General features: G+C 57.3%; 2 protein-coding genes across 6 annotated transcripts; one reads left to right on the top strand and one right to left on the bottom strand.

The window, feature by feature from the left end:
* Positions 1 to 326: 326 nt before the first annotated feature.
* Positions 327 to 2504, top strand: Ccdc188 (coiled-coil domain containing 188). Its single transcript, XM_050123062.1, has 9 exons — positions 327 to 857; positions 981 to 1086; positions 1174 to 1283; positions 1361 to 1417; positions 1498 to 1557; positions 1660 to 1724; positions 1854 to 1911; positions 2185 to 2234; positions 2318 to 2504. Exons 1-9 carry the CDS (start codon positions 327 to 329, stop codon positions 2502 to 2504), a joined length of 1224 nt encoding a protein of 407 aa, XP_049979019.1.
* Positions 2505 to 3118: 614 nt separating this feature from the next.
* On the bottom strand, positions 3119 to 17663 carry Zdhhc8 (zinc finger DHHC-type palmitoyltransferase 8). Of its 5 annotated transcripts, none has more exons than XM_050123048.1 (11): positions 17419 to 17662; positions 10896 to 11017; positions 10573 to 10730; positions 10317 to 10489; positions 10035 to 10137; positions 9632 to 9723; positions 9330 to 9465; positions 8918 to 9038; positions 8729 to 8838; positions 6563 to 7560; positions 3119 to 4054 (listed from the first exon to the last, which is right to left on the bottom strand). In XM_050123048.1, exons 1-11 carry the CDS (start codon positions 17520 to 17522, stop codon positions 3844 to 3846), a joined length of 2328 nt encoding a protein of 775 aa, XP_049979005.1. In that variant the 5' UTR covers positions 17523 to 17662; the 3' UTR covers positions 3119 to 3843. The 5 variants fall into 5 exon arrangements, with proteins under 5 accessions (XP_049979005.1, XP_049979007.1, XP_049979009.1 ...); XM_050123049.1 differs by lacking the exon at positions 3119 to 4054 and adding an exon at positions 4535 to 5662 and having other exon boundaries at positions 17419 to 17661; XM_050123050.1 differs by lacking the exon at positions 10035 to 10137 and having other exon boundaries at positions 10394 to 10489.
* Between the last annotated feature and the right edge of the window lie 1168 nt (positions 17664 to 18831).

Genomic DNA, 18831 nt, shown 5'->3' with positions numbered 1-18831 from the left:
TTTCTTCCAGGGCACAGCCTTCGGAGAATGGATGGGCACCATGAAAATACCTCCACACACAGAGGAGAAACATAGTTGCAGAGGCTTCAGGGACAGTGAGAACGGGGCTGGAGCAGGAGTGGCCCACTAGCCGGCCCACTAGCCTCACCTCTGCCCCAGCCCTAGAGCCAGCCCATTGTGACCTCCCTGGCTGTCCCCAGGCCTTTGTGACTGTCATTCTGGGTAGATTTGTAAGCCAGGGTGACATCTAAAGTGCCCTCAAAGAGAGTGGCAGGTCAGCCAGGCAAGAGCCTGAACCTGGGGTCAGGAAGGGGTCACAGGGAGGGATGGAGGGGCCAAAACCCCTGGGGCCCTGTGGACACTCTCATCCCCAGTGTCCCCCAGCCCCAGTTTCAAACAGTCACGGAGGATGCCTAGATCAGCCCTGCCAGGGATTTGTGAGGTGGTCCTGTCTGCCCCGGCTTCAGTCCACTCAGTCACTAGAGTCTTCCAGGCCTTTCCCTGCTCCGGGGACAGGGGGTGGGGGACCCAGAGTGGGAGGAGAGGCACCTGGGATATTTCTGTCAAGTGAAGAAGGAGAGATGTCACGGCAGAGAGCTCAAGAGGCAGCAGCGGCCAGACGAGAAGTGGAGGCTGAGGTAGAGTGGGGCTGGCCCCTGCATCCAGAGCATGAAAAGGGGCTGCCTAGGCAGACAGGATCCCCCATCTCGGGACCCAGGCCCTGCCCATGTCCAACCCTGCCTCCCGGAGGAGGGGCCACAGCCTCACCTAGGACAGCTCCCACACACCTCCAGGGTGGGACTCTGGAGTCTGCTGAGCAATCCTTTCTACAGCTGGAGCAGGAGAACCACAGCCTGGTGAGTGCATCTCATGGGCTGACGGGCACTCCTCAGAGCTCCTGCCAAGGCTCACCTGCTTTGGCTTCCTGCCCGAGAAGCAACCAGGACAGGTGACCCTCTCTTTATCTCCCTTGACCCCAGAAAAGGCAGAACCAGGACCTTCGGGAGCAGCTGGGGGCCCTCCTGGGGCCAGGGCAGCAGTTCCTGCCTCTGTGTGCCGAGCATTCAAGCTGCACAGCCCTGGCCTGGGTAAGCGGGAGAACACAGCCCCGGACCCATGCAGCAGCACCTCGCGCTGTCCACAGCCTTGGGCATGCCCCGGGGGCTTTCCCACGGTCCCCTGAGCCAGCTAGCACCCGGCCCCTGGAAGACAGGGCACCTGTGCAGCTGTTGCAGCAGCAAGAGCTCTGTCAGGGGCAAGAGTCCTTTGTGCGGCAGTCCCAGGTGGGCCCTGGGGAGAGGGGCTTGGCCTGGGGAGCAGGGAGCAGGTTCCTGGGCCCACACTGCTCCTCCCCACCCAGAGTGAGCTGCAACAGATCCGGCTGTCCTTTGAGAGAAAGAAGATGGCCATCACCGAGGTGCCTGCTCGGCTGGCGGTGGGAGGGAGCCCCTGCTGTGTCCTTGAGTGTGATGCAGGCTTCCCATTCCCTGCCCCCAGGTGTGGGATGGTGTGGCCGAGGTACACATGGCTCTCAACAACCAGGCCACCGGGCTCCTGGTAGGTCATCAAAGGGCCATGGTAGGGGTGACGGCCATGAGAGGCAGTGGGTATGGCACAATGGAGGGACAGAGGACCAGCTTCACTCCTTCTGTCTCCTAGAACCTTAAGAAGGACATCCGGGGTGTGCTAGATCAGATGGAAGACATTCAGCTGGAGATTCTGGGGTGATGCAGGGACCCGGGCTGAACCAGGTCGGGATGGGGTGGACCCTTCTCTGATCTCCAGTCCCACAGAAGAGGTGGTGCCAGCTGGGGGCGAGGGTCGCATGGTCCTCACGGTGTGAATTCCCCCAGGGAGAGGGCCCATTGCCGCACTCAGGCTAGGAAGCAGCAGCAGATGGCATGCACGGAGGTAAGTCCCCACCCTGTCCCTTCTGATTCCAGAGTCCCACCAGGGTACCTCTAGGAAGATTTGGAGAAATGGACTTCAGGGGCCAGCCCTCAGGGCTAGAGCCCAGTGGTTCCAAGAGACTATTCTTGGAAAGGGAGGGGGAAGCGGGCACAGCTAGTTGACCCACGATGGAATTCACATATATTGTGGGCACCTCAGGGCTAGGGACCTGCCCTTCCCCCAAGGCCCCCAAAGTACCAAGGACAGGCTCTGACCCAGCCCCCTCCCCGACAGAAAGGCAGGCCACAGCTGGGATGTTCCGAGGGCCTAAAGGGCCATCTCTGGTAGGTCACTTTCTGGGCAGAGCCCAGTCCCCCAGGATCATCCCCATGGGCATTCCCTATCCCTTAATTGCCACCGCCTGCAGGCTGCTGGCCTTGAGGCTGCTGCTGGGTGCCCTGCTGGCCTGCACAGCGGCCTACGTGTACGTGGTGGACCCCGCACCCTTCGAGGGGTTGGTGCCACCCCTGCTGAGCCGAGCCGCTGTCTGGAAGCTCAGGGCCCTACTGGGCCCCTTCTTACGCCTCGAGGTGGACGACTTCCTGCCTTTCTAGGCCAGAGGCCCAGATGCCCCAGCAAGGAGGAGGCCAGGTGGCTGGCGCTGCCCCAGGGGCCCGGTGGCTTTACTGGTTCCTGCCTACTGCACTGCTGCACACAGTCCCTACCAGGAGCTGCAGAGAAGGGTGGAGGAGGGGCTTGTCCTGAGGGCTGGGCCTGCAGCTGGACATACAGTCATGACACACTTTGCATGTAAGCTTGTTTCCATGGAAACTGGAGTTTTGGGGGGGAAAGGTTTGGGAACTTTCTGAGGCACTCTGCTTGTCTGGCCGTGTTTGGCATTGGGGCCCCTGCCTCAAATCCCAGTACTGGGTCCTATCTGCCATCACAAAGTATTCCCCCACAAAGGGCCCCTGGAGCTTGAGGGTGTGGCAAGATGGTCTTCCCCAAAGGCTACAGCTAGGCAAGGAATCTGTGGGGCTCACCTCCTGGACCAGGCCCTCCCGAGGACCTCAGCAGTCAGAGCCCTGAATCTGCTCACCCCATCTTGTCTACCCTGCCAGGGCTATCGGCAACTCATCCCAGAATCCCTGTGAGTTCAGCCTCCTGGCACTTTCCAAGGCTAAAGTAAGGGGATTCACATTGCTGGATAGTGCCATGGAGGTAAACACACACAAAAAAAAAATTTATTGGGGTAGTTGAGGGAGGGCAATCCTGTAGAACAGAAGAGAGCTTTAGTAGATTCTGAGTCCCCAAATACAGAGCTGCTGCCCAGAGTGGACCCCAGGACAGGACCCTGTGCGAAAGGGGGAACTGGCAGGGGTTCTGTTCTGCCCTTCCAGGAGCATCCAGGCCTGCAGGCTGGGGTGTTTCCAGAGCATCACCCTGAATACAGGAGGCCCAGGTGGGGTCAGAGCAGGCAAGAGGCAGAGGTGGATGGACCAGGTCTGTGGTCCATCAGGCTGGCTGGCAGCTCCAGGACTTTAAGGCATCTGTTCATGTGCTTGGGGTGGAGTGGAGGGGTGCAGTAACCTGCAATGACCTGAGACCCCCACCCCAGCCCAATCCACAGAGGCCTGGGCTCCCCAGAGGAAGTGGCTTAAAGTGCTCGGAAGGGATAGGGAGGCTGGGGTGAACGTCATGCTGGTTCCCAGTAGCTCTGGGACCACCCCCAGTGGGGCACTGGACCCCTGCAGCAGGTGGGGGAATTTCCTGAGGTCACCTGGACAACAGGGTCATGGGCCCTGGCAGACTGATGAGCCGAGATGTGGCTGGTTGACAGGGAAGACAGGGATCCTGGGCCACATCCAGCCCCACCCTAAGCTCTACAGCAGCCTGGTCTTCTGCATTCCCAGCAGGTTGTCCATGGCCCTTGAGCCACCTGCTGGTGTCCTGCTAGGGACCTGAGAGGCTGGGGAAAAGGCTGGATGCAGCGGAATGTAGCCGACAAATGGTCCCACGAGGGGGCGCCCCGGCGGCCACGCTCCAGGGGGCCCGCAGCGGCGGGTGATCCTCGGGATGGCCAAGGTGGCACAGGTGCAGGCCAGGAGTCCCCCTAGGCGGACCACGCCACCCCCATCCACGACTACAGGTGCCAATTCGCCCCCTGTGGGCCGATGTCCGTGAGAGAGAAGCAAAAAGGTGGAGGTCAGCTGGGGGTACAGCTATGGGGCCCTAGGCTCTGGACACCTCCCCTGGGCGTCCCTGAAAATCCCTCCCCAAAATACCGGGGACCTAGCCCAGCCCTCTCCAGCCCCATTCTGAAGCCCAGCGCAGGAAGGTGTGGCTTTCTGGCCCTCCCCAATCGTCCCTCGGCATCTAGCACGGAAGCGTGATTTCTAGAAAGTACAGTAGAGTCCTATGAGGCAGCTGTGATCCTAGCCTGTGCCCGCACACCCTGCTGTCCAGTATGACACAGATCAGGGGTTAGAGACCTTTGCTCTCACCAGTCAAAGGCCCATTTACCAACTAGGCCTGACTTGGCACGTCATCAGAAATGTGCCATCCTGTGCCAGCTGGCCAACCACTTTCCTGACACCCTCCCCTACACCCACAGCCATAGCCTTGCCCAAGGAAAGGATCAAAATGATTTTTCCTTTTTTTTAATAAAATTATAGATATATAGATGTAAATATAAAAACATAAAACAGACAATGCAAGCGGACGCTGCCATGTGCTTACTCAGGTCCCTGGCGCCAGGGGGAGAACTGACCCCTGATATGCTTTCCAGCGGCACTGGCCAAGCCAGTGCTGGGAACTCCGTATGCTTTGGGGTGAGGACACTCCAGTTTGGCAGGGTAGGCCTGAGAGGGAGGGAGTGGGCTCCAGGCCCCACCATTCCCGGCGGCAGCGCCTGGCCCCTCCCCACTCTGGCCTACTATCCCCCATCACCTCCCACAAGAGCATAAAGCAGAAGTTAAGGCTTTGATGAAAGAACAGTGGCAGCCGAGCGCTAACACATCAGACGCAGCACGGCATACAGACATAGGGACATCAACCCACCAGCCAGGCAAGACAGGGACATGGAGCTGGGACCCCTGCTACAGCTGGGTTATCTGTCCATCTGTCCATCCATCATCACAACCCAGAGCAGGCCAGGGTTACACTCCCTGCAAAGCATAGGCCTTGCCAAGCAACAAGCTACCAGCTAGGTCAGTGGAAGGCTATGGATTAGGAGCAGCTGGGAGCACGGGGCTACAGCAACCCATCCAGAAAGGAAGTGGGCCCAAGGGACTGTTGAGGACTGGCCTTGGGGAATGAGGGCAATAGGGGGCAGGGCTGAGACTGGCTGACTGAGGAGGCAGTCCAGGTCCCCATGACAGCCCACAGCCTTGGATCCATCTGCCCTGTGAGTAGGTAGGTGGATGGACAGGTAGAGGCCGGAGCACAAGCTTGTGGAGGCGGGGCTTTCTTTCCTGTTGATGTATCCACACCAGGCTTGGGTAGCCTCCTCGCCCTGGGGCAGAGAAGTTGACGGGGGTGGGAGCTACTGTGGGGGTCCTGGTCCCCGTGGAATCCCAGCAGATGAGTGGTGCTCAGTTCTTACACCGAGATCTCGTACGTAGTCCCACCCACGCCGGACACCTTCTTAACCAGCGTGTGCCGGGCAGGGCTGGCGTTGGGCCCCATAGGGCTGGCAGCAGGCCCCAGACGGACCATGCCCGGGGACTGCCCGTTAAGCTTACTTGGGGGGGTCTTCAGCTGAGGGTGATCCCTGCATCAAAACATGCACACACATGAGCACAGGACAGTGGGCAATAGGACACATGCAGATTGGACCCTGGGCAGTCCTTGCCTTAGAGGACTGTGCTATCACAGGACAGACAGACATTGCCAGGACTGCTGGCATCCTGACGGGTACCTTCCTCTCTCCCAGTTCAATCAGCCAAAGAGCAGCTAGCCTGAGTCTCTGGGCCCTACTCTGAACACTGGGCTTGAAGTTGGGAAGCCTGGTAGTGGACTCCCAGCTCCTTCTCCACTGTCTCTCAGGAAGATGAGGGACAGAGCTGACTACTGTTCCCCTGAGGGCACTCTGGAGCTGGTCTCCCCATCTCATCACTCCTGAGAAAACCAAACTGGCTCCTGCATAGGTGGGCAAGCCCCATGGGTCCTTTGTAGCCACAGAGCCTAAACAGGGTCTCCTCTCAGGTCTCACCAGAGACCAAAACAAACCAATGCTCAGGTGCCTGGGTTCCACCTGTCCTTCCCCATTTTTAAGCATGGAGGACCCCTGTTCTGGGGCTGCATGCTCAAGTACATATCAGCTGTGGTTCGTTAATATCCCTCAGTCTTAGCATGATGAGCAAACAGCAAGACCACGGAGGGACAATGTCCCTGGGGAGTAGGAGTCCACAGAGCCATGTATGGCTGGCTCCAGCGAGGGCCCTGGGCCAAGTCTGTGCTAGCTCAGCATGCAAATGTGTGTGTTCCCACATGCATATGTACCCAGAGCCAGACTTTCCACAACAGGGTAACTAAGGGGCCTTGAAGGCAGGTGAGGCCCACCCACCGTGCACTGTTCCTGCAGACAACCATAGGTCTCCAGAATGAACTGGGAGAACCATGCCATAAGGGGCACAAATGGAGAAACCCATCTACACTTCTGGGTACCCACCTTTGCAGAGCCAGTGAGGGTGGCCGGTCCGGGAGGTCTGTGTGGATGAAGGCGACAGCCTTGGAGCCCGTGTAAGAGGGAGATCTGGGAGTGCCTGGTGGGGAAGGCAGGCCCTGACGGACAGGTGACCTGTGCGAACCACTGCCAGGCCGGGGTCCTGGGGCATTGTTGTTGGCCTGGTCAGCCTGTAGGGAGGAAGAAGATGTCCGCGGTGCCCTACTCATGGAGCTCGACAGTGAGGATAATGACGTCTGCAGGGCAGGATTGCGGGCACCACCAAAGCCAGGCCCAGCCACGAGGTCATCCCTGGAGCCATAACGCAGCACAGAGCCTCGGGGACCTTCCGTTAACACACTGGCCTGTTGCAGGCTGTAGGAGCTGGGTGTGTCATAGACACCAGAATCGCCAAAGAGTGAGTCAGTCTGGGAGCGCAGGAGCCGTTCGCGCTCTTCCCTGTCCTTGCGCTCCTGGATAGAGGCCATGATGGTCCGAGACAGGTTGTCATAGCGCACAGGAGAGGGTTCCCTAGGTCGGGGACCCAGCACAGGGCTGAAGCTGCGAGGTGGGGGCCGTGGTGGATCTGATGGCCCAGGGTGCAGGTAGGGTGAATGGTAACTGGCCATGCCAACAGAGGAGTGTGTGGGGCATGCATGGCCACTGGGTGAGCCAGGGTTAAGTAGGCTGTCATAGGATAGGCTGCCATTTCGGTTGGGCAGTGCATGAGGAGCAAAGAGACCATGGTGGGGTGTGGGGGGCCCACCTTCAGAACGCAGAGGCTGTAGGGTCATGTGGTCCCCACCCCGCCGGCTGGCAGCCTTGAGACTCAGGGAGCGTAAGGCACCTGAGAAGGCATCCGTGTTATTGAGGGGTGGGGAAGGGGGATAGGTAGGGTGCAGACCACCAGGCCCGTGGTCTGGAAGATCCAGGCTGGGCTCGGACACAAAGTCTAGACTGTGGGTGCTGTCATCTGCCAGAGTAAGGGAGTCAGGACCCGGGACCTGTAGGAGGACAGGGGGCTCTCACCATTGCCCACCCCTCACCCCTTACCTGACCCTACAGCACCAAGAACTCTGAGGGTGTGGTTCAGTACAGCAGCCATGGAAGCAAGGGCAACTAACACAATCTACAGATCAAAAGGTTCCCATCCCTGCCCCACATCCACCCCTCCAGTGCCTACTATGGATGGAAGTCGGAACAGAAGACTCAGCACCACGTTCCTAGAGTTTGTCTCCCAAGGAGAGGTGGTGTGGGGCTTGCCTCTGCCCACAATCAGTAAGATCAGCTACATGGACCCTTCCTAAGGCAACCAAGGGTGGGGCTCTGTGTGGAAGACCAGACAGAGCTGCTTTCTCCAGACACAAGGTCTGTGGTCTTGGGTCTCTCCAACCTAGAGTGGCCACAGCTTCTTTAGTCTCTGTGACTAGGGTTGAGCCACAAGCCCCTCAAATTCCAAAGTCTATAAGAGTACAACTGTCCTGGTGTACTCAGGCAATCTTATGGATTCCTTTGTGGGGTACATATCAGTCACAGGAAGGCGGTAACCCAGGAAGGGTGTCCGAAGTCCATCGTCCCAACCTACAGTCCTCCTGTTAGGCAACAGGGCTACCACATTGCCCCCAGAATGGCCCCTTGCCCACAGAGGCTCACATTCTCACCCAATGGACCAGATAAGGAAGGAGGTCCCCAGGGCAGAACTGGTCTAGATGTATGAACTAGTCTCCCAGGCAACCTCTGGAAGGGATGGCAGCCTTGGGAACACTCAGGGTTCTGGTCATTCCACAGGCTGTTCCATGCTGCTGACTGTTCCACAGTGGTAGACAAAGAAGTACTTAACTCAGGAAAATAAATGTGCTTTCTCAAACAAACCTTCAATTCTTTTGAGGGCTTCCCGTGGGTCTTACAGAATGACTAACGGTGGAATTCCAGACATCCTAACTGCTAGGGGGCGAAGCTGCCCACCTGGTCTATGGGCAAGGCCAGCCCAGCATGATCTCATCTGCTCCCTTCTAAGGGACCCCAGCTCAGCATGCCTACAGGCTGGAGTCCCGCCAACATGCCCACGACAACTGTGTGACAAGTAAGACAAAGAAGACAGGACACCACCACCAAACCAGGCTCTTTCCCAGGCACAGGTCCCTCCCAGAGAGCGGCAGAGCCTGGACTTACCTGCTCACTAGGTCCACAAAAGGGTGTCTTGGGACCAGTGGAGAAAGCTGGCCGGAACTTATACATGGCAGGTGTTGGGGGGCTAGTCCTCTGTACTGATAGGGCGCTCTCTGGGAAGAGGGAGCAGAGTCATGGTGAGTCACACAAGGGCCAGTCCATGTCCCTTTCCTCAGCTGCCCTCCACCTCACCAGCACTGCCAGGTCTTGGCGTCTTCAGATCTCTTCCAAAGGTGCCAGCTTCTATCTTGGGAGGCAGTGGAGGTCCTAGGTCCAGAGGCTTCTCATCCAGCTGGTCTAGACTGCCCTTGGACTAGCAAAGAGGGAGCAGTGGTGGGTGAAGCGTGTTTTGTTTTTTTCAAGATGGTTTCTTTGTATAGACCTGGCTGCCCTCAAACTCACAGATCGGCCTGCCTCTGCCTCCCAAGTGCTGGAATTAAAGGCGTGCACCACCACACCTGGCTTGAAGTTCAGTTTTTTTTTTTTTTAATAGTATCGTCCTATGGCTCTAGGCACCTGCCTAGTTCCTCTACCTCTTCCTGTCCCAATCCCATACACCCCACAGCCCTGTTCTCATCTGTTTTGTTCCAGTCCAGACCCCCACCTTGCTGCGGCCAGCCTTCAGCCCATTGTCGCTAAGTTTGACCTTGAGGGGCACAGCTCGCTCCAGGAGCTCAGGCCTCAGGAAAGGTGGCTTTAGACTCACAGAGAGCGGCATCCTGGGGGACTCCACCACATACCTGTGCCAGGGCAGAGAGGTCAGTGGCCACATAAACAGGCCGGAACAAACAAGGGCAGGGCCAACCCCACCTGGCCAGATCAGAAAGGAACCAGGCTGAGGGTCCGAGGCTACCCACCCCACACCCAGAACAGGCCTCCTTGTCCCGCTACCCAACCGGGCCTCACCGGGGCGCCAGGGGACTGCATAACACGTGCTCCACGTTCCCATAGCAGCCTCGAGTGAAGGGATTCACACCCCCGCGGAACTTCCCAGTCACCTGTGGACATGGGACCCCTCAGCCAGCCTGGCCACCCAGGACAGGCAGGGAGCCAGGCAAAGGTAGGGGTCTTTATGGGAGGCAGTGTGGGCACGGTGGGCCCAGCGGTGCCCTATACCCGGGTTATCTTTGCCTGCCCTTGCAGGAGGGTAAAGCATTTCCAGGCCTTGAGTTATTGGTGGCCACAATGTCCACGGGTGGCAAGTGTGCAAGGGATGGGTAGCCGTGGCCCCACACCAAGTACCTCCCCCCACAGCTGCCTAAGTAACCTCACGTGAGGGTTCCTGAGGCCCAGCCCACAGGGTTTGCACCTGCTCATTGGTGGTGCGCCCCCGCGTGACCAGTACCACGTGGAAGCCAGTGAGGCCGATGACAGGGATGAAGAAAAGGCCAGCCACACACATGACAGCCATGCTGGCCCGTTAAGGCCAACAGCTGAGGCAAGAACATGGGGACCCCACCCCCACTGCAGTGACACAGTTCCGTGGTCCCCTCTCGCCTAAGCACAGTGACTCCTCTGTCGGAAGAGTCAGGTACCCACTGACCCCCAGGACACACTGCCTTGGGCTGGACCATGTGAGGATCAAGGATACGTGATGGTGGTGTGGGCAGCTCCCAGCCCCTCTGAGTGGTTGAGCACGTAGACCAGGCCGAAGGCCACCACACCCACCATGTGTGCACTGAGTGACAGCAGGAACAGGAAGAAGTAGCGGTAGTTGCGACGTCCAATGCAGTTGTTGACCCAGGGACAGTGGTGGTCAAAGTCCTGGCAGGGGCAGTGTGTCAGAATGCATGGAGGGTAGGAACTGGGCACAGGGCCTGGTGGGGGGGTGGGGCAGGGGTGGTCACCTCCACACAGTTGTCACAGACACTGCAGTGTGAGCAGCGGGGTGGGCGGTAGAAGTGGCATGTTGCACACCACTTCATGCGGACCTGGATACCCCGCACGTCCACATTCTTGTACAGTGGAGCCCGGAAGTCATCCTCCTTGTCCTCGTCCTCGTCCGCTGAACATCAGGAGCCCAGTAGGGTGGCAAGAGTACAGGAAGGTGAGTTTCCTAGCAGGAGAGGACCTCTCTAATCTCTGCCCAGCCCACCTAGTGGGAATCCCAAATCAGCCACTTACACTCTAGTGCAAAGAAGCAGACGAGCTGCCCTATACAGGGCCCTACCTCGAGGGAAGACTCCAGGGTCCATGAAGGTGGCCATGCTGAAGTTGGCCAAGACAAAGAGGAAGAGGATGCCATTGTAGACAGGGATAGCTGGAGACACAGCTCTTGTCAACCATGGGCATCTGCAATGGACAACGGGCAGAGAGCTGGGTCTCGGGGCAGGAGGGAGGCAAGGCCAGGGTTATAAGACACAGCCCCATGTATGCACCTGGGCCCACCAGGCCACCAGCAGGCCACTGGCAGTCACACAAGCAGACCTTAGGCCCACTGCTACCCCTTGGTTGTCTCCACCACGTCCAGTGTAGGCTCTGACCCTGGCCATCCCCAGGGCCATGTCTAGGACATAATTCACAGCTGAGGACATACCTTGGAGAGGCCCATCAGTCTAGGGCTATGGGCCATGGTACTGGGATGGCCACAAAGCTAAGCCAACCCAGCTGCAACTTGCCCAGGCTGCCATACTCCAAAGAGACCCAGACGGAGGAACTGGGAACTCAGAGCTACCCAGCAGCTTGGGTTAGGCCACGGCAGGGTTGTGTCTATATGGACTCTTCAGCAGGGGCGCTTTCTGAGGTATAGAGAGCCACAACCCTGCTTCAGCCAGTGCGACATCCTTCTTTTGGACAGCACAGGAGACCTACAAACACTGGAAAAGCACACGTCCCTACTGGTATTTCCCATCTCTCACCATCCCACAGTACTTGGAGCCAAAACTGCCTCCTTTTCCAAGGAAGCCTTCCTCTAGAAGGCTTCTCTCTGTAGCTTCTCTTTAGGGGCTCTGCACATCTCCCTCAAGCAGACCTGCCTTGGCCCCTTACAGAATCCCCTCCAGTGACATGCCAGGTCTCGAGCCCCAAGTCCGGACCCTGCAATGGCTACTGAAGTCCCCCTGCCAGGTTCAAGAAGCTCCTCTGGCCTCAGGCTCCCAGGATTTTTCTTCGGTGTCACTGGCTGCTGAGACAGGTGGTGGGGTACACATAGGGCTTTACTTTCTTGCCTGTGTTTGGTACTCTGTGGAACCAGGCCAGTGGGGATTCCCTCGTGGCTGCCCTAACCACAAGACAGAGTGATGGTGGCCGTCTGCAGGCCCTGCAGTTACCCGGCACCGGAGTGCACAGTCCACGCTGTGCGCCCACGCCTGCCTTGGCTAGGAGCCAGGCCGGCCGCCCCAGCAACCACCTCCATGGCAGCAGAACTATTTTTAGTGGGAAGCAAGAGGCTATTTAAAGCTCCTGCTTCCCACGGCAGCACCCTCTATGGGGCCACCAGCCATGACACCCCATCCTCTTCTCTGGCCAGCACGGACACACAGCATGACAACACAGGCCACAGCCATTAAGGTCCAGCATGAAATGACACCCAACCTGTCGGCCTGGAGTGTTCACCCCTCACATGACACATTCTATATTCCCCGTCCCTGACAGAGGAACGACACTGAAAACATGTCTGTGACCTCCAGTCCATGCTGTTCAGCAAAGCAACAGTGGCACCCTAAAGTATGGCCAGCCAGCAACAAAGGGTTCAGTAGGTAGGGAAGACATGCCCAAGAGAAGCAGCCAAGCCTGTTGGATGGGGTCCTTTCCAGCTTGACTTGGGCAGAACACACCAGCTCCCTGTGGTGTATGATGGGAGGGGCTGGTTCCACATGGGTACAATGTAAAAATTCAGACCATTAAACCCTAGTGCCACCTGCAGAAGTGGTGAGGGGTCCTAGGGCAGCTGTAATGGGGAGGCAGACACAGATGTGGAAGAAGCAGGCAGGGGTGTACACGGGGAAGCCAGGCACAGGTTCAGTCCTTAGAAGACCTTGTCCTGCACAAAGCCCTTGGTGTTCCTAGCTATGAAGCCTCCCTCTTTGTAAACAAGAAACTGAAGACCACAGGCACTGGGACCAGGCTGACTCCTGGCTTTCACCTGGGCTAGCCTCATACTCCCTATGAAGTAGAAAGGCCTAGCTCCCAGGGCTGAAGAATGTTCCCCACCAGCCTGGTAGCCTGTATTCTGTGTTGCCCCTTGAGCCTCAAGCTCTTTAGCAGGCCATATGGACCAGACAGTTGCCTGAGTGAGATGCCTAAGGAACAAAGGGGTACCCTTGAGCCATGCTTGGCAATCTGCATTGGTGGAGTGGGATTGGCGGGGAGGTGCTGGGTAGCCTCTGGTCAGCATGAGCACCACCTGCACAAACATACAGCAGGGCCAGTGGGTGTTGGAAGGTGTCAGGCCTGCTGCACTTTGAGCTGGAAAGTCACTAAGTCGCCATCCTTGCATCATTTCTAAGACCCTAAAGCTTGACCCAGGTCCAGGACCAAGCGTCTGTCCTCTTTAGGTACTGCTGGAGGCCTTCTGGTCTAGTAGGCCCTCTTAAGGAAAAAAGGACTAGTGTCCTCCCCACCAGGGTCTAGATAGGGTCCAGACTTATAAAGCCTGTGCGCTGAGCAGGGACAGGGGCTGTAGGCAGGAGCACAACACATACTAGCACATGCAGAAACATGGACATGAGCACATGTGAACACAGCATGCTCCAAGGCACATCCACAGAGATTATGTATGCACACAGAAGCACGAATTTGCAGCTCGCAAATACATGAAAGCACAAACAGCCATTCCACATGTAAGCACAGCAGACAGCTGCAGACACAGCTACATGCAGGAAGACTTGCATGCAGACGCTTACTATGGGCACACACATCATGTAGACATACCTGCACACTTGCTCATGCCCAGAGACTACCACATGGGCACACATGAATATACCCACGTGGTACTCCCCTCCTCTTCCCTCAGGCTTGTCTAACCTAGGTCAGCTTTCCCACTCCCACAGGGACAGGGTAAGCATGAGCACACACAAGAATGACTGAAGGCTGACGGGATGTGTGAGGACACACAAAGACACAGAAGAGGACACACCAGCTTTCCCAAGGGACGTGGCAGGCAGAAGCACTGGGTACATATTTGCTTAGTCTTCTACTCAAGAAAATTACAGTGCTTGCCTGTGGAATTCCCCCTACTCCAGCCTGGGCCTAACAGACACACCAGGCCAGTCCTCCCTGGTTGGCTCCAAGAGGTCCCAGCTGGAGACAGCCTACATACCCCTGCAGGGACCACTTTGAGTACTGAACTTACAGATCAGAAAAGGTCAGGGAGACTAAGAGACCCTGTCTGCCGGTAGGGCATCTGGCTTCCAGTGAGTAGGACAGCTCTACCTAGACACCCCTTTCCTGGCTGGCTCAAGCCTTGCTAGGGACTGGTGTGTGTGTGTGTGTGTGTGTGTGTGTAAGTATGTGTCTGTCTGTCTATGTCTCTGTATGTAAGGTTTCTATGTGTGAGTACATCTGTGTATCTCTGTGTGTGTGTATGTGTATGTGAGTATCTGTGTGTGAGTACGTCTCTGTGTGTGTGTCTGTGTGAGATATCTGTGTGTATCTCTGTGTGTGTATGTGTGTGTATAGGGTATCTGTGTGAGAGCACGTCTCTGTCTGTGTGTATCTGTGTGTGTGTGTGTAAGTATATGCCTGTCTGTCTGTCTCTGTATGTAGGGTTTCTGTATGTGAGTACGTCTGTGTCTGTGTATGTGTGTGTAGGATATCTGTGTGTGACTATGTCTCTCTGTGTGTCTGTGTGGGGTATCTGTGTGTGTGTGTGTGTGTGTGTGTGTGTAGGGTATCTGTGTGAGAGTACATCCTTCTCTCTGTATATCTGTGTGTGTTTCTGTCTGTTTGTATGTCTGTGTGTCTCTGTGGGAGCCCTGGGGCTCCAAGAACTCTAGTCTGAGATGGCCTCTGAGCAACAACAGTAACTCAGGCAAGAACACAAACCATCACTAAGTGCCCCACCCAGGTGGAGGTCCAGAGCCCCGCCTAGGCCAGCAGAGACACCACCCAGTAAGGGGGTGACTTCAGGGACAGAATATCTGCCAAAGCTAAATGTGGAATGGAAAATTTTTACTCAAGACATTTTCTTTTAATCAAGTTCTTCCTTACATTATCTGTGAGCATCATTAGCCTGTGGGGCATCCAGGAACCATGGCAGCAACCACTCACCCTGGACATCCCAGGACTTGGAGGAGGCAGCTGCCCCCACCTGTCCAATCCCTAGACATTTGGACACACAGAGCAACTGGCTCAGAAAAGCAGCAGCTCCCATCACAAGCGGGACATCCTGGCAGAAGAGTTCACAGTTTTCACACCTAGGCCTCCTTCCCATGATGCTCCACTCATTACTAGATCTCCCAAGGCTGCCGGAGGCCCAGAGCTGGACTGCCTGCTGTCCCAGACCAGGCTTCTAACTATGCAGAGGGCTCAGGCCCACCTGAGAACCAGCTCTACCTACCCAGGTGCCCAAATGGCCTAATAGCTCTAGGATTGGCTGCCTGACAGCCATCTCCACCCTCGGGCATGCATTATCCATGTCCTTTTGTAAAGTGGATCTGGGGGCAACCTGGCCTGGAGGAAGCCTTTGGACCCACCCCAGCACCAAACCCAGCTTGGCACTATACCACAGAGAGAGACACACCCCAGCAGGCTTCCGGGAAAGGGGCTCAGAATTTACCTTACTCTCGCACCCTACCTCCAGAGAACCAAGCCATGTCTCACACCCTGCCTGCCCCTAGCAGCTTCTACAAAGAGCCTGCACGGTGGCTGGGCCTACCCTCTGGGTGAGCTGGTTTGGGAGGGGTGTCCCTGATACTTCGGTCCTCAGGCTCCCCTTCTTAGCTGACCCACTTCTCCTTGGCATGTAAGTAAATTGTGCCCTGAAAGGAGCAGTTCACACTCAGTTGTACAAAGAGGAGACATGGGGGATACTCACCTCCAGGAAAAGTCCCAGGACCCTGTACAGGCCCCAAGGGTAGGTTGGGGAACTACTCCCTTTTCTTGGTGTCTGGGGTGTTGGTGGGCTTGGGCAGAAACAGGGCAGGAGGAAAGCCCTGAGAGGATACCAATCCTGTTCTGAAAAAGATACCTAACCCAGTATGGCTACCAGACTGGCCTGGACCCTGGCATAGCCAACATCAGCACAGCTGCCTAGCAGAGTCCTTTCTGAGAAGAGGGCCACCTTGAGTCCCCCCAGCAGAGCCAGCCATGCCCACACCTCAAGGACTCACACAGGGGCAGATGAGGATGTACAAAGACTGTGTGGGGCCCAAGTCATACCATTTTCCTAACTGCAAGGCCAGCCTAAGTCAGAGTAGGCTACCCACAGGTTGAGGTGCTGTCCCATAAAAAGAATCCCACACCTCAAGAGCACCAACAAGTATGGGCCCAGAACTCCAGCTTCAAGAACAGCAGCAGAAGCATCACCCAGGAGAATGGGAGCAAAGAGAGAGAATAAAGCTTGGGGGTGGGTCAGGTTCCCAGACACCACCAAAGACGGCCCCTCGGAAGCCACAGAAGAGACCAGGGGGCAGAGGATTTTAACTTCTCTTAAAACTTTCATTCCCACATTTCATGACTTAATTCTAAAGTTCTGTTACAAGACACTGACCTGTACCTGAGACACCCCACTGAGACAGAACCCCACTCTGACCTCTGAAAGACTGAATTTTCCAAGATGTGTTTTCTCTAGCCCTAGTTCCCCAAGCCCACCTACCACCACCCCTTCGTGTCCCACAGTCCCCGACATCTGAGTGACAAGAACACACAGACTCTCTGGAGCCAGAAATAAGCCCGTCCACACAGGCCTTTTTTAAACTTGCTCTTTGCAGCCGGTGGCACCCACCCAACCCCAGCCTCCAGGTAAGGACTCTCCTCCCCCAGCAGGCACAGAATTCAGACTCCCACAAATGCTGCTCAAGTGGAAAGGGTGGCTCGGGTCCACTCCAGGCTCACATCGGGGCTGTCCAACCTGGAAACAAATGGCTATTCCCCTGTGTCAGGGCTTTGGAATTGTAGAAAGAAACGAGTGGTCAGGGATCTTCAAGATTACCACTAAGACCCCATGACCTGTGAACCAGCCTGTGTCAAGAAATTGAGGCTGGAACCACCGGGTGCCAGGCTAGCAAGAGTGCTCCCTCCCCACAACTGGTGGCCTGGCCTCCGCGGTCTTTTCGTTCCTCATGCCTAGAAGTGTAGGTATCGGAGCCTGGGTGAAGCCTGGACTGGAACCTCTAACAGTATTGTACTCAAAGAGGGCAAAAGGCCCTCGCCAGGCCGGGAGTGACCAGCCGCGACTGTGGAGCAGGCCACACCTACGCGGGAATCGCAGGAATAACTTGGCTTTGCATGCTGGCTGCGACAAGGGGGCTCATAGCTCCCATTCTGCCTGCGAGGAGGGCTGGTGACACTGGGTGACACGCGTCCCCCTCCAAAGCACCGCGGGAAAGGAAGGGCTGCAGCCACACCCAGGGCCTGCTAGAACGCACAGAGGGGCCAGGCATTCACCTGTCCGCGCTCCCGGGACGCAACCCCTTGGCCTCGCCGCCCCCTGCTGATACGCCCAGCCCGCCGCCGTCCCGGAGGGGCACGTGCACCCACTCGCTCTCCCCGCCCCGCGCTGCCCCCAGGCTCTGGACCCGGCGCAGACTCACGTGAATACGAAGAAGAGAGTGCTGGAGCCAACCAACAGCGCAGCGGCCGTGGCCACCGGGATGTACTTGGCGGGTTTGAGGCGCGTCCCGGGGCTGCGGGGCATCCTGGGCGCCGCGCCGCCGCATCCCTCCCCGGGGCCGGGCGGGCGGGACCGGCCGGGTCGGGCCGGGGTCGGGCGCGCGGGCTGGACGGCGGCGCAGGATCCGCGGCAGCGGCAGCGGAGGAAATCCCACCCCACGGGCGGCGGCGGCGCGCTGATGTCAGCGCGCCCCTTAAGGTGGACTCGGCGGCGGGGCCGCGGCGGGGGCGGGCCGAGGGCGGAGCGCCGGCCGCCGACTCCTCTTGCGGACCAGCCCGCCGCTCCACGCACGCGCTGCCTCCTAATGTACTTGCAGGACCGTGGGACGTCTGGCTTTTTTGCTTGTAGCCGCAGGCCCTAGCCCGAGACCCCTCTTGGGCCTATGTGCTCCCCAAGCACAGTCCCGGGGCAGGCTGAAGGTCCCCTGGCAGTCACTAGGGAGCTGGGGAAGATTGCTGTGACAGGGGGCATCGTGGTTATCAAAAACTTTACCAAACTCGCAGCCCTCCAAACCCTACAGTTGGGCCACCGAGTTCCTCTGCGTCCTAACTCAGGCCGCAAGCTTGGCTGAGGGCATGTGTAAATAGGAGACGGAGAAATGTCTTTAGAAGGCTGGTGCCCTAAAGGAAGCGCCCTGCACTGCCCAGTTCTTCAACAGAGGGTGCGCATGCTCTCCACCCGCGGGAAATCCCACCTGCCAGCACCAGGGCGGTGCTGCTTAAGGTGGACCGACCTTCCAAGGATGCTGCAGTTGTGGCAGGCAGGCTAGACGTCTGCATTAGCTTCCCCTGGCAGATTGGCCTTAGTGTGTTTTGTGTAGGAACTGGCCAAACTCCACTGCCTGCTCTGGTCTCTCCAACACAAGGGAGCAGCGTCTACTCTGAATCCTATTCAGGGCCAGGGCAGGATGCTGGCTGGTGATTCTCCAGTATGAAAGCACTCCTCTGTCTCCCACCCCTCCCTTAGCCGCTGCTATTTGCTTCTGTACAGCCAGAACCCAGAGTTCCAGAGGCTACCCCATCCCTGCCATAGCCCTGGGGCTCATTGGCCTGGAGGCCCACAGCTCAGAGCTGGATCCCTTAATGTAGAAACATTTCATCAGCATAAACAGTGATGTGTTTCTCTCAAACTTCTGTTGGTTATTTGATGCCAGAAGACACCGGGGTCATCAAGAATTCCTCCAGCATTGATAAAATACAATTAAGGAGCCTCAGGGCACACTGGCAAGCAGAGTGCACACCCTCCCTCTCTTCTGCTCTCAGGTACTATTCTTCTGGCCCTCTGCACTAGGCACACAAGTCAGTTAAATTCACCCCACCTATAGCTTGGACTT

Source organism: Alexandromys fortis, unplaced genomic scaffold (genome assembly GCF_014885135.2).
Source record: "Alexandromys fortis isolate MF-2015 unplaced genomic scaffold, M_Fortis_MF-2015_v1.1 scaffold_219, whole genome shotgun sequence".
Lineage (NCBI taxonomy): Eukaryota > Metazoa > Chordata > Mammalia > Rodentia > Cricetidae > Alexandromys > Alexandromys fortis.
Note: the sequence above shows the minus strand (reverse complement) of the source record. Positions and strands in the feature narration are given on the sequence as shown.